Source organism: Petaurus breviceps, unplaced genomic scaffold, assembly GCF_028583685.1.
Source record: "Petaurus breviceps papuanus isolate PSGF00001 unplaced genomic scaffold, PetGlider_PUasm1.0 221, whole genome shotgun sequence".
Lineage (NCBI taxonomy): Eukaryota > Metazoa > Chordata > Mammalia > Diprotodontia > Petauridae > Petaurus > Petaurus breviceps.
The window spans coordinates 2510668-2524790 of record NW_027185877.1 but is presented as its reverse complement, the minus strand read 5'-3'; the positions used below and the strand labels follow the sequence as shown (position 1 = coordinate 2524790).

Below are 14123 nucleotides of genomic sequence, written 5' to 3'. Positions count from 1 at the left end.
AAAATGTTCTTCTAGACCATTTAAAAAGGACTGGGCCTTTTCTCCGATGGCCAGTGGTCATGTGTCGTCTGGTGCAGTAATATGAGATCTGGTTTTCAGTGTGATAGAGGAATAGCATGCATATTAAATGAACACATTAGGATGGTGTTTGAGCCAAGACAAGGCTTTGCTATTCATTGCATGTGGGCTTGGGGCAAGTCCTGTAATCTCTTGGGGTCTTAGTTTCCTTATCTATAAAATGAAAACGAAAGCATTGGTATAGTTGGCCTTGGACATTTCTTCCAGTTCTGAATCTATGGTCCTATAATAATAGTAATAGTAATAGTTACCATTCATAGTCTTCTTGAAGGTTCCAAAGCACTTTATAAAGATAACCTCATTTTGTTTTATCAACTCTTGAGTGGAAGTTGTTATTATCACAATCTTACAGATGAGGAAACTGAGGCAGACAGAGGTTAAATGACTTGTCCAAGGTACCTGACATCAGATTTGAACTCAGATCTAGAACTGTGTCCACTTTGTCACTTAGTTGCCAATTTATGATCTCTGATCCTATGAAGAAAGAGTGTTTGAATGCTAATTATTGGAACTAGTTCTCTATTGGATGCTTGGAAATTGAGTTCTAGGGCCAGGACTGCATGTGTTCACCTAGGATTATAACACCATGAAAGGCTGTGGGCCTTGGCTGCCATGCCAGTTGCTATAAACCATGACATGTAAAAAAGTTTGAGACATAATTTCTGGATAATTAATCCTTTTATTAATTATAAAAGGATTAATTATCCAGAAATTATGTCTCTTGAACTTTTATACATCCCAGAATAATATGAATATTTTAAAGTTTATAATAATAAACCCTGGCAGGTATCAATATCTGGCTGATGTGGTTTTAAGCCCTCAATCATGTTGTTTCCCTTAAGAGAATATAAATTCCTTGAAGATAAGGGCTGTCTTTGTGTGCCCTGTACCTAGTATGTTGCTTATCACATATAAATGCTTTTACATCGTTAAAGAATGAATTCTGTTGGGCATGGGGGCAACCAAGTAACTGTAGGGTTAGGAAATAAGTGAGTCCATTTCATATCAATACCGATATGCTACCTAAGGAATATATATTCTGCATCTTAATTTAAAACAAAAAGTTGCTAGGGCCAAAGGATAACAAATTTTGCTAACATTTAAGGAAACTTCTTACAAAAGATACCTATCTTGAACATTCTATTTTTAAAACAAAATTTCCTTCTTACAGAACCTGAATCACCACCTCAAGGTGTCGAGGTTGTGGATGTGACTCCTACAGAAATAAAACTGAAGTGGCTACCACCAGAAAAACCTAATGGAATCATCATCTCCTATGAAGTTATTTATAGAAATGCAGACCATTTGTTCTTTAAAAACACTTCAACGACAAATATTGTGCTGAGTGACTTAAAACCTTATACCCTTTACAACATTTCTGTAAGATCTTACACTAGACTTGGTTATGGCAATCAGTTATCATCTTTGCTGTCTGTAAGGACTTCAGAAACTGGTAAGTGTTTTTCATTATCATCTGTGACCATATTTTCTATAAACATACATATGTATGACATGCATTCACTCATTTATATGTTTGTACGTGTAGGTATACAATGCATACACACACATGTGCATACATGTGTTGTGTGCACGCATGTCATATGCGTTGTATATGTGGTGCTTGTGTGTGCTACATGCATATACATGTGTGCATATGTATGCATGTCTTAAATAGCATGTACATACACGCACATACTTAGACATGTCTGTCCACGTATCTACATATATGTCCGTGTATGCACATATATACATGTGTGCGATCTATGTATATACTGAATACTCATGTGGATGTATAGATGTGTGTATATATACATGCGTGCACATTTATGCATATATTTATATAGTTATATACACTATATACATACATCACACATTCATGGCATATGTGTATATTTATCTATTTGTGTACATTTTTCTGTATCTCTGTCTATCTATCTATGTATCTATCCATCTTTCTATCTATCTATCCACCTACACACATATCATCAAAGACCTGCTTCAACATTGATGTTACCATGGCATAAAAGACCCCAAGTATTCATAATTTGTTATAATTCAAATAGCAGGATAGAGATCAGACTAAACCTGTTATTTCATTGATACAGGGAATTCCTAGTGAGAAAACTCTCTTTATAAGTGTAGGTGCGCACCTTCTCTGCACCAGCCAATCAATAAGTTGTAATAACAGCACAATCAGAAGTGTCATAGGTAGGATTTGAATCCAAGTTTTCCTGATCCTAACCCTCTATCCACTATGTCACGTACTGAAATAACATTACTGCCTTTATGTTGCTTAACCAGTGAGACAGGAAAGGTACAAAGAGAGATTCACAGCAACAGTATTTCATTGCTGCAAAATTTATCTGGGTTAAACACACTGTCATTTTCTCTCTAAACTGTAGTTTCCTTTTCGCCATATGTTACAGTAATTTTTATGTGTCTAAATTCCCACAAGAGGCAGATGACGTGATGGATAGATATCTGGCTTCCCAGTCAGGGAGAGTTGGGTTCAAATTCTGCTTCTGATTCATGCTGGCTCTGGACCCTGGACAAGTCATTTAACTTCTTAGTCCTTCAGGCAACTTAAGACTCTATCTAGGTCGAAGAGAAGTTGTGAATCTGTATTATTAGACAGAGTTTCCTCCCTGGGAATTCTCCTATACCAATCAAATGACAGATCTAATTCAGGAAAAGCAAAACAACACAAAAACCAAACCAAAACAAATCAAAACAAAACCCTCCCTTTATGAGCTCTAAGTTAGTTCCCTGAGGGCTAAGATCCTCAGATCTTCATCTTTTAATCTCCCACAGCTGCAAGCCAAATGTCAATACATATTGGCTAAATGAATGATAATGAATATTTGTACAAAATGAGGAGGGGGTAATCCTTATTTAAAAAGATCACTTTTGAGCTCAGAGCTTGAGTTCAATCCAACAATCATATTAAGTGCTTCCTATGGAAAAGTTGCTTTGCATGATTCTGGGAATAGAGCCATAAAAATGAAATGTGCCTACCCTCATTGAGCTTACATTCTAATGAAGAGATACAGTATGCCCACAGTAAAGGATGATACAGGGAATTTTGAGGAAGGATAGAATAAGTCCCAATAAAAAGATCAGGGAAGTTCGTTTATTTTTTTTTTTCCTTAGAAGATATGGTTCCTGAACTGAGCCAAGAAGGAGGAGTATGTTTATGTAGCAGATAAAATATCAAGTTCAGGGAGCAATCTAATTGGAATGGAACATGGTACTCATGAAAAGGATTTTTTTGAAATGAGGCTGGAAAGATAGGTTAGAGTGATAATTATGGAGAGCTTTAAATGTCCACCTAAGGAGTTTGTATTTTATCCTACACTTAGTGGGCAACCCCACAGAACTCATTCTTATGTTAAAATAAGGAGAGGTATCCTGGTTTAGTGAATAGAGCAATGGCTTTCAGATCAGGCCAACTTGGTTTCAGATGTCACCAAAGATACTTACGAGTTATGTGACCCTTGTGGTGAGTCACTTAACCTTCTGTGTCTGTCTCCTTAACAGCAGAATAAGGGAGATGAGCTTATTGGCCTTGGGTCTTTTCCAGTTCTCCTCCCATGATAATATTTTTAAATTACATGATAATAATTTTCAAATATTTACATTTTAAATTAAAATTTAGTCTTATTTAATGTAAGGTTTTGGGGAAAAATGATTCTTTCAGTTACTTCATTTTACTTGAATATCCATTTAAATCTTCATGTATAGTATTCTCTCTGTCTCTATACACACACACACACACACACACACATCAACATCCACAAAACATAATAAAACTATTTCTCAAAGGCATAACTACAATGCTTGGTATCTATAGCATCTGACAAGACCCAAAGAATGAAACTCACATACTTCATTGAATCAAATTAATCAAACACATCAATATTTTGGGGGGATACTACTATGCCTAAGAAAGCGCTGTGGTAATGGTTCACATTTACATAGTGTTTGGTTTACAAAGCTCCTTCCTTTAAGCAAACTTGTGGGGCAAGCAGGACAAATCTCATTTTCCCCTTTTTTAAAGATGAGGAAGCTAGGTCCTAAAAATAGGTTAAATAAAGTCAATGGACTACCTCAGCTAGTAAATTGCTAGAGTTAAGACAGGTTTTCTTAATCTTGAACCTAATGTTCTCTTTGTCCCTGAATCCCAGTATCTCTTGTGGTAGATACTGGGTGCTTATGGAGATATTAGGACAGGGTGATAGGAATGCTTCAGTAAGGGTGAAGAGAATTGGTAAATTCAAAAGTCCTAGATTTGATGGGACATTTGTATATAAAACATTACAAATAATTCTCTTGTTGGTTGGTTAGTTGGATGGATACAACAGCCAGTGAGAAAGTATTTTGTTGACATGCTGGCATGGGCTCATTCCTCTCTAGGGTTTATGGCCTAGAATATTACGAATCGGGGCTTTTCCTTCACTTTCCTTCCTTTTGAGGAAATGAACAGCTAGAAGACAAAGCAGATAGAGAAACAGTTAGGAAGAACTGAGTTTTAATCCTGCCTCAGACCTATATTTACTAGCTTATGATTCTGGGCAAGTCATTTAGCCCTTACTCTCATTTTCCTCATCTATCAAATGGGGTAAATATTGGCACCTCCCAACATTGTTGTGAAGATTAAATGTAAAGTACTATGTAAACTTTAAAGTGTTATACTAATGTTAGCTATGATTATTATTGAACCGACTGCCTCATGATTTATTTCAGCCCATTACCTTAGACTAGTGCAGTGAACTTGGAGTCACAAGACCTGATTTCAAATTCCAACTCTGATACTTATTAGCTATGTGACTTTGAGCAAATTATTTAATCTCTCTGAGCCTCAGCTTCCTCACATAAAATGGAGAGGAGAGGAGTAGGACCAGATAACGCCAAGCCTCTTTCAAGTTTTAAATTTGTTATTCTGGTATTTACCTGGAATGTAACTGGTGACCTGAGCTCAGGTGAGAGAGTATGTAAATATCAAGAGAATGGGACCATTAAGCCTGCTTCTTGGTGCCCTAGAGAAGTGATTGGCATTTAAACAGAAATCCTTCAGCTCTCATTGCTCTCAGTAGTCATTTTCTTGTTTCAGTGACTTTTCACAGGTGGTCTCCATGTTGTGTAAAACACCCAAGTTATTGTATGTGCAGGGTTTTGACTGGATAAAGAAAAAATAAGAGATATTTGCTCACCCCACTAGGTTACTTCCACCATAGAAACATAGATAGGGCAGATTTCATCTGCCTTCATCCACCTTCTCATTCCAGGACACCCAACCTTTGCCTGGTCCATGCTAAGTTATGTCTTAACCCACTTCTCTCAGTTCAGAAGCTAAAGCTTTTCTAAGGTATCAGTATTTTTAAACCACTCAAATCTGAATATGTTTCTGACTCCACTAGCCCAAGAGTTCTGATGTTCCTGATTTGTATGGATTGTCTGTGTCTGCTTTTTAGAACCTCATGAAAATTATTAATATAATCAAGGCTATAAATGTTTCCCATGATCATAGCTTAGAGCCCACAAGCCAGTATGAAATCTTATCTGTTTGAAGCTAACGTACAGACTTTTCTCCTGGTTTTAATTCTGTATTCCTAGGTATTCACTGAAATCTCTCCACTTTACATATGATTAATCTCCAAACATGCATCATCATTATTATTATCATAATATTTTTGTAGTAGATGAAATCAGGAAATAGAAAAACCTTTAAGAAATAGAGAAAATAATGTAGAAAATACTTATTGCTGACACGAACCAGGAAAAATGTTCAGTTCATTGTCCTTGCATTGATCATAAAAAACAACTACTGCCAACAACTTCCATCCTTTCTAGCTACCCCTTTCCCTCATAAGGAAACATTTGGCCACTGGAACCAAGCTTGCAACACCCTGAAGTTTGTTTCAGAACCCACATCATAAAATGTCTGCTCTCTCTGCCACCCCTGATGCTGCCAACTGCTCTGTCCTTATGCACTGTCACCTCACCCTTTGTCACAGGCTCATTCAAAGCTCTAAGATTAGGCTCAAATAAATAATTATACCCTGATTCCTACCCCCTCCACACATACACATAAACTTGGGAAAATGAAATAAATCCTAGCTTCAAATGTAATCCTTAGGCAATGGAATGAGCCCCCAATTTCCCACAACCACAAAGATAATCTGATAGGTTTTTAATGTCAAAGGAACTCTCAGACACTACCAATAGTGTTACAAAGTAAATGTCCAAAACTTAAGTATGTAATTCCTTCACTCACATACAAGACCTTCAAAATTCCATGGGGAAATAAACTTCATCTAAAAAGTAAACTTTGAAGTTTTAAATTAAAACCAGACTCACTCTTTCCAACTGTAGAACCTGCAGCTCTAAGCTACTGGAGAATAACTTAGAATTACAAAATATAATGATAAGAGATGATAACTTTGATGTTGGTAGGCCAAATGAACAGCAGGAAATAATAAGGATAGTTTACATCTAACATGATTACCTTACAGGCTACTGAGCACAAGCTTTCTCTGTTTTTATTTTTTTCTATGTGGCTTTCTTGATCTTTCCCTTCCTCCTTCCATTCTCTCTTTCTGTCTCTCCTTTGTTCCCTCCCTCTGTTCTTTCTCTGTCTCTGTCCCTCACTTCTTCCTGCCTCTTTTTGTCTCGGTCTCTTTTCCCTTTCCCCTCTCTCTTCCTGCTTCCCTCTAGGATCTTTTTCTTAGATACCCTCATACTTATCTTCCTCCCTTTCTCTTTCCAATCTCTCTTTTCTGTCTTTCTCTCTCTTTTCTCTTTCCCTCCTCTGTCTCTGTCTCTCCCTCTTTTTATCTTTCTTTTCTTTCTCTTTTCTATCTTTCTCTCAGTCCTTCCCAATCGCTTGCTCCTTTTTCATTGTCTTCCTCTCTCCAGTCTTTCCCCCCTCTCTAATTTCCACATTTCATCTCCCATCTCCCTCCTGCTCTTCTCCTTTCTCCCTTTCCTTTATTTTTTAATTACTTTTATTGCATAGATACCTTTATCCTCTTGTCTCTTTTTCTTTCTTACTTGATTACAATATAAAACTGAAGCATAACTTATTTTAATATTTTATTGAATAAATATTTTGTTTTCTCATCTTAATTTAAAAAGCAAATGAGCTGAATATTCCATCCTATTCCCCATATTTACCATTCCCCACTAAAAAGTTGTCTTTTGTAAGTTCAGTTAATAGAGAGGTAGTGATATGTACTCTACCAAGCACTGAATATTCTCATCATGGCTCTCATTAATGAGGTATTGCTTTAGTCATATATACATCTCTGTGCCAATATTGTTAAATGGTCAATGAGATAATGACTGTCTTATTTCTAGGTTCTTGGGAACATCTATCACATGAGAGGGTCAACTTCTTACATTAGTGTATCTTTACCTATTTAAATCTTATCATTCCAAGAACACACAGAAACCAGGTCAGACTTTGGTATCAGTTTCTCTTCTTGGCAGGAGAAGGTAATGAATTTACACATTTCCATGACCTCTATGTGATTACAGTTATTTTTTTTTCTTTTTAGAATCTGGCCTGTGGTATAGACTTCTATGGATTGGAAAATGCTTTTCCATTTGACTCTACCCACTCATGTTTACTAAATCACAGTGGACCAACATGGTGTTTCACAGAAATTCAGAAAGATATAGAGATAGGGAATAGACCAGTGATTTCATTAGTTTAGAGAAATCCTAGGTTAGGAAATCTTCTCTCCCAATGTAGGTTGGCATCTTCTCTGCACCTTATTTCATAAAAAATAATTTGACTTAAATTCACCTCAGGAGACAGACATCAAAAATTGTGCTGACCTCTAGGGGAAATATTGGATATCTATGCTCATTTAATCAGGATTTCCTAGCCTCTGTCTCCTTAACTATAAAATGAGGGAGTTGGTCTAGTTGACTTCCAGTGCCCCTTCAAGCTCTTAATCAATGAACCTATGATCCAATTCTCTAATTCTTTCAAATACCTTATTTTATTCCCCCTTCCTCCCCTGCTTCTTCTCACTATTCCATTTTCTTTTCTTCTTATTGCCTTCTCTCATCCTCATTTTCTCTAAATCTGCAGGTTGCTTCTTGCACTCAGAATGAAATTCCCAACAGAATCACCAATACCTTTAATTTTTATTCCATGTAGTTTATCATGCTTCTGGTTGAAACTACTTGATTGACTGAGCTATGTAAATGTCAATCATTGTTCTGTTCTTCTTGGTTAAGGAACATAGTTTGAGGGATTTTTAACATTTTTTTTTGCATCTTTATTGATCTTCTTTCCTTGTACACTGAAGGGATAGAGCATTTGCAAGAGAATGGTACTAATGGGGCACCTCTCCTGTTCCATCTCACATTTTGGGGGCCTATAATTGCCCTGTGGAGATAATGGTAGACATTGAATAAGTGATTTCCATGGTGAAATTTCAGGGATTTGGACGATTCTGTGGTCTGCTAAAATGTCCCTCTGCCTCCTAGAAAATGCCTAAAAATCTACCATAAATGTATTTTGATTCTTTTAAAATACAAGTTTTTCTGGAAGGAATATTTACAGTTAATTCAACAAGCATTTATGAAATGCCTACTGTATGCTTGACACTCACTGTGCTAGCTGGCAGAGCAATAAAGATGCAAAAAAATGTTAAAAATCCCTCAAACTAAATTCCTTAACCAAGAAGAACAATGATTGATTGGCATTTACATAGCTCAATCAATCAAGCCTATCAGTCAGTCAGCAAGCATTTCTTAAGTGCCTACTTAGGTCCTGAAGATACAAAGAAATCAAATGAAATGTCCCTTACTTTCAAGGAGCTTACACTCTATCAAGGAAAGCAACATGTACAGAAGCAAGTGAAAATGAAATAGAAACAAGGTCATGGGAAGGAGAGGGCAGTCAGGAAAGGCCTCATCAGATCACAAACGTACACCTAGAAGAGAAATCAGAGGCTGTTTAGCGAAACAGTTCCATTTTTCAGATAAGGAAATGGATATCCAGAGAGATTGTGACTTGCCCGAGGTCATGCAGTTATTAAAGGTCAGAGACATGATTTGAAGCCAAGTTCTCTGACTTCAGAGCTAGTACTTTTCCCCATTGTACCAGGATTCCAAGGGATTGGATTGAGGAAAAAGTATGTTATGGGCATGTACCTATACAAAGTCATGGAGGTGGGAGATGGAATCTCGTGTGAATAAAAAGCAAGGAGGCTATACTGGATGGGCTGTAGAGTGGGTGAAAGAGAGTAATGTGTATTAAGTCTGGAAAGGTAAAGTAGAACCATATTATCATTGACTTTTAATACTGAGATGAAGAAGCAATGCATTCTGGGTATAGGAGATGGACTATTCAAATCCATGGAATCAGGAGAAAGTATGTCTAGCTCTAGACATAGTCAGTAGTCTAGGAGGAACTGTTAAAATGCTATTTTTCATTTAAAACAGCTTAAATTAGATTCAACTCCATTAATAACCTAGTTTGAAATAGGTAGAAAGTAGGCGGGCACTGGATCTTCAAGAGATATATCCATTAAGGGGGAACACTAAGAAGTGCCACTGAGGGAGGAGAAGCTAAGAAATAAGGAGACTGGGACATATAAGATATTTTTTTCCTACTTGGGAAGGGAGAGGGAAACAAACATTTATTAAATGCCAACTGTTATCTTAAACACTATTTAATATTATAATCTCATTTGATCCTATACAATTTAATTAGAAAGGTCTCTCCTCAGCCTTTATTGTATAGCAGCAGAATTGGGCTTAAATTTTGCTTAAAGTGTAAATTCACAAAAAGTCTTCAAATTGCATGTTTTTAATATTTTATTTTTATTCCTGTTAGTCCCTGACAGTGCACCTGAAAATATTACCTATCGGAATGTTTCTTCTGGAGAAATTGAGCTCTCATTCCTTCCACCAATAAGTCCCAATGGGGTCATACAGAAATATACCATCTATCTCAGAAGGAATAATGAAAATGAAGAAAGAACTATAAATACAACAAAGCTGTCACAGAGCATTAGAGGTGAGTACAAAAGAAGCTAAACATTTACAGTTGATAGTGTTGAGTTTTTTAAAAAATAATCTTTTATTTATTTTTAATTTTCAACATTCATTTCCACAAAATTTTGAGTTACAAATTTTCTCCCTGTCTTTCACCTATGCCCACCCCAAGATAGTGAGCCTATTGAATACCCCTTCTGCCAGTCTGCTCTTTCTTACATTCTCCCCCATCCCCCTATCCCTAACTTTTTAGTAGGGCAAGACAGATTTCTATACCAAAGTGGCCTGTATATCTTATTTCCCAGTTGCATATAAAAAAATAATTGTTTTTAAGATTTGTTTTTAAAACTATGATTTCCAGATTCTTTCCCTTCTTCCCTCCTTACCTACCCCTACTGGAAAGACAGGTAATTCAATATAGGTTGTACATGTGTAGTTATGCAAAACGTTTCCATAGTAGTTATATTGTGAAAGACTAATTATATTACCCTACATACTATTCCATCCCCCACTCATTCTGTTTTCTACTTTGATCCTGTCCCTTTTCTAAAGTGTTTGCTTCTAACCACCCCCTCCCCCAATCTGCCCTCCCTTCTATCATCCCCCCTTGTATCCCCTTCCCCCCTACTATCCTGTAGGGTAAGATACTCAGTTGAGTATGTTATTCCCTCCTTAAGCCAAATTCAATGAGAGTAAGGTTGACACATTCCCTTTCACCTTCTTGCTCTTCCCTTCCATTGTAATAGTTTTCTCTTGCCTCTTTTACATGGAGATAATTTACCCTATTCTGTCACTCCCTTTCTCCTTCTCCTCTCTCACCTCTTAATTTTATTTTTTAGATACCATCCTTTCCTATTCAACTGAATCTGTGCCCTCTGTCTAGGTATACATGAACACACATATACACACATTCACATATGTATTTATACACACAAATACCCTCCTATATGTACATACATATGTATGTGTGTGTATATATATATACACACACACATATATTCCCTTCAACTGTCCTCATACTGAGAAAAGTTTCATGAGTTACAATTATTATTTTTCTATGTAGGAATGTAAATAGTTCAACTTTAATAAGTTCCCTATTATTTCTTTTCCCTGTTTAACTTCTCTTGCTTCATGTATTTGAAAGTCAAATTTTCTGTTTAGCTCTTTTTTTTTTCACCAAGAATACTTGAAAGTCCTATATACTTCATTCAATGACCATATTTTCCCTTCAAGCGTTGTACTCAGTTTTGCTTGGTTGGTGATTCTTGGTTTCCATCTTAGCTCCTTTGACCTTCAAAATATCATATTCCATGCCATTGATCCCTTAATGTAGAAGCTGCTAGATCTTTTTTTTTTTAACTTTTCAAATGCTTTATTAACTTCTGATTTACATCATTCATTTCTGCCAAATTTTGAGTTACAAATTTTCTCTCCATTTTTCCCCTACCCACAGCCCCAACATAGCAGTCCTAATATCCCCTCCTCCAATCTGCTCTCTCCCATATCTTCTCCCATACCCACTTCAACTTTTCCAGTAGGGCATGGTGGATCTCTATGCTCCAGTGCCTGTGTATCTTATTTCCCAGTTACATGTAAAATAGTATTAATAATAGTATATATATATTAAACATTTTATTTTAAAAATTTGAATTCCAGATTCATTCCCTTCCTCCCTTGTCACCCACCCTTACTGGAAAGATAAGCAATTCAATATAGGATGTACATTAGCTATGCAAAATATTTCCATAGTAGATATATTGTAAAAGACTGACTATATTTCCCTCCCTCCTATCTCACCTCCCACTTGTTGTATTCTCTACTTTGATCCTGTCCCTTTTCAAAAGTGGGTGCTTCCAACTTCCCTCCCCCTGAGCCTGCCCTCCCTTCCAACATCCCCCATCTCATCCCCTTCCCCCCTACTCTCCTGTAGGGTGAGATACCTTATTTAGTGTGTATGTCATTCCCTCCCCAAGCCAAATTCAATGAGAATAAGGTTGACCCATTCCCTTTTGCCTTCCTGTTCTTTTCCTCCATTGTAACCATTTTCCCTTGCCTCTTCTATATGAGATAATTTGCCCCATTCTGTCTCTCCCCATCTCCTCTCATTATATTCCTCTCTTACCTCTTAATTTCACCTTTTAAGTATCATCCCTTCCTATTAAATTGGTCCTGTGTCCTCCATCTACCGTGTTTCCCCAATAATAAGACCTATCCCAAAAATAAGCCCTCCCCTTACTGTGTAAGACTCCTCTAAAATAATCCCTCCCCCGAAAATAAGCCCTATTGAAATCGCTACTGTAGTGAAGGTGATCCCCTGCGCTACACGCTACATTACGGTACCCTCTGTATGCACTGTCTTTCCCCCCCCCCGAAATGAACGCCGTGCTCCGAGCTGCAGCTCTTCTTGGATGCAGCAGTGAGCGCGTCATCCTGTTCTTCCCCAGGTGATTTGCTTATTGAATAAAGTTACATTTTTTTGTTCACATTTACCTGTTTATTAAAATTGCTGTCAATGTTCATTAAAATAAGCCCTCCCCTGAAAATAAGCCCTCTGGTGTTTTTCTGTCCAAAAAATTTAATAAGACAGTGTCTTATTATCGGGGAAACACGGTATGAATCCCTGTAAACATATTCACTTATGTATTCATACGCCCATATTCCCTCCAATATAGAAATATATATATATATATATAATTTCTATTCCCTTTAACTATTTTAATACTGAGAAAAGTTTCATCAGTTACAATTACCATTTTTCCATATAGGAATGTAAATAGTTCAACTTTGATAAGTTCTTTATGATTTCTTTTCCCTGTTTACCTTCTCATGCTTCTCTTACTTCTTCTATCTGAATGCCAAATTTTCTATTCAACTTTGGTTTTTTCATCAAGAATTCTTGAAAGTCCTCTATTCTCCTGAATGACCATATTTTACCCTGAAACATGATACTCAGTTTTGCTGGGTAGGTAATTCTTGGTTTTTATCCCAGCTCCTTTGACTTCCAGTATATCATATTACAAGCCCTTCAATCCCTCAGTGTAGAAGCTGCCAGATCCTGAGTTATCCTGATTGTGTTTCCACAATATTCAAATTGTTTCTTCCTGGCTGCTTGTAATATTCTCTCCTTGATTTGGGAATTTCAAAACCTGGCTATAATATTCCTAGGAGTTTTCTTTTTGGGATCTTTTTCAGAAAGTGATTGGTGGACTCTTTCAACCTCTATTTTGCCCTCTGGTTCTAAAACATCTGGGCAGTTTTCCTTGAGAATTTCTTGGAGGATGATTTCTAGGTTCTTTCTTTGATGATGGCTTTCAGGTAGTCCAATAATTTTTAAATGATCTCTCCTGGATCTATTTTCCATATCAGTGTTTTTTTCCAATGAGATCTTTCACATTGCCTTCTATTCTTTCATTTGTTTGGATCTGTTTAACAGCATCTTGATTTCTCATAAAGTCATTAGCTTCCATTTGCTCCAATTTAATTCTAAAGGAATGATTCTCCTCAGTGAGCTTTTGAGATTATTTTTCCATCTGTCAAATTTGACTTTTTAAGGCATTCTTCTCCTCATTGCCTTTTTGAGCCTTTTTTGCCATTTGAGTTAGTCTATTTTTTAGGTGTCATTTTCCTCAGTCAAGGTGTTGACTCTAATTTTGTAATTTTCTTGCATCTTTCTCATTTCTCTTCCCAATTTTTCCTCCACTTCTCTTATCTGCTTCTTAAGGTCCTCTATGGCCTGTAACCAGCTCATATTTTTTTAAAGCTTTTGGTGCAGGAATTTTGACTTCACTGTCTTCCTCGTATTACATGCTTTGCTCGTTTTTGTCCCCAAAATAGGAGTGTAAAGTTGGACTGCTCTGCTTGGTTTGCTTCCTTTGCCTGCTCATATTGCCATTCAATTATTTGACTTTTGGGCTTTTTGCCACAGTAGGATTCTGCCACCAGACAGGGGAGCTTTGTTCCAGACACTGGGGGTTTCTCAGCTTCCAAAGGTATTAGTTGGATGCCCTTTCTGAAGCCTCCACACGCTCTGG

The 14123-nt window shown here is 36.8% G+C and overlaps 1 protein-coding gene across 1 annotated transcript in view; it reads left to right on the top strand.

The window, feature by feature from the left end:
- PTPRQ (protein tyrosine phosphatase receptor type Q) overlaps positions 1 to 14123 on the top strand; it is a 291670-nt gene that overhangs the window by 87160 nt on the left and 190387 nt on the right. Inside the window, exons 15-16 of the mRNA XM_069094772.1 lie at positions 1250 to 1531; positions 9932 to 10114. Of these exons, the coding sequence (XP_068950873.1) occupies positions 1250 to 1531; positions 9932 to 10114 (465 nt within the window). The remainder of the gene's footprint in view (positions 1 to 1249; positions 1532 to 9931; positions 10115 to 14123) is intronic.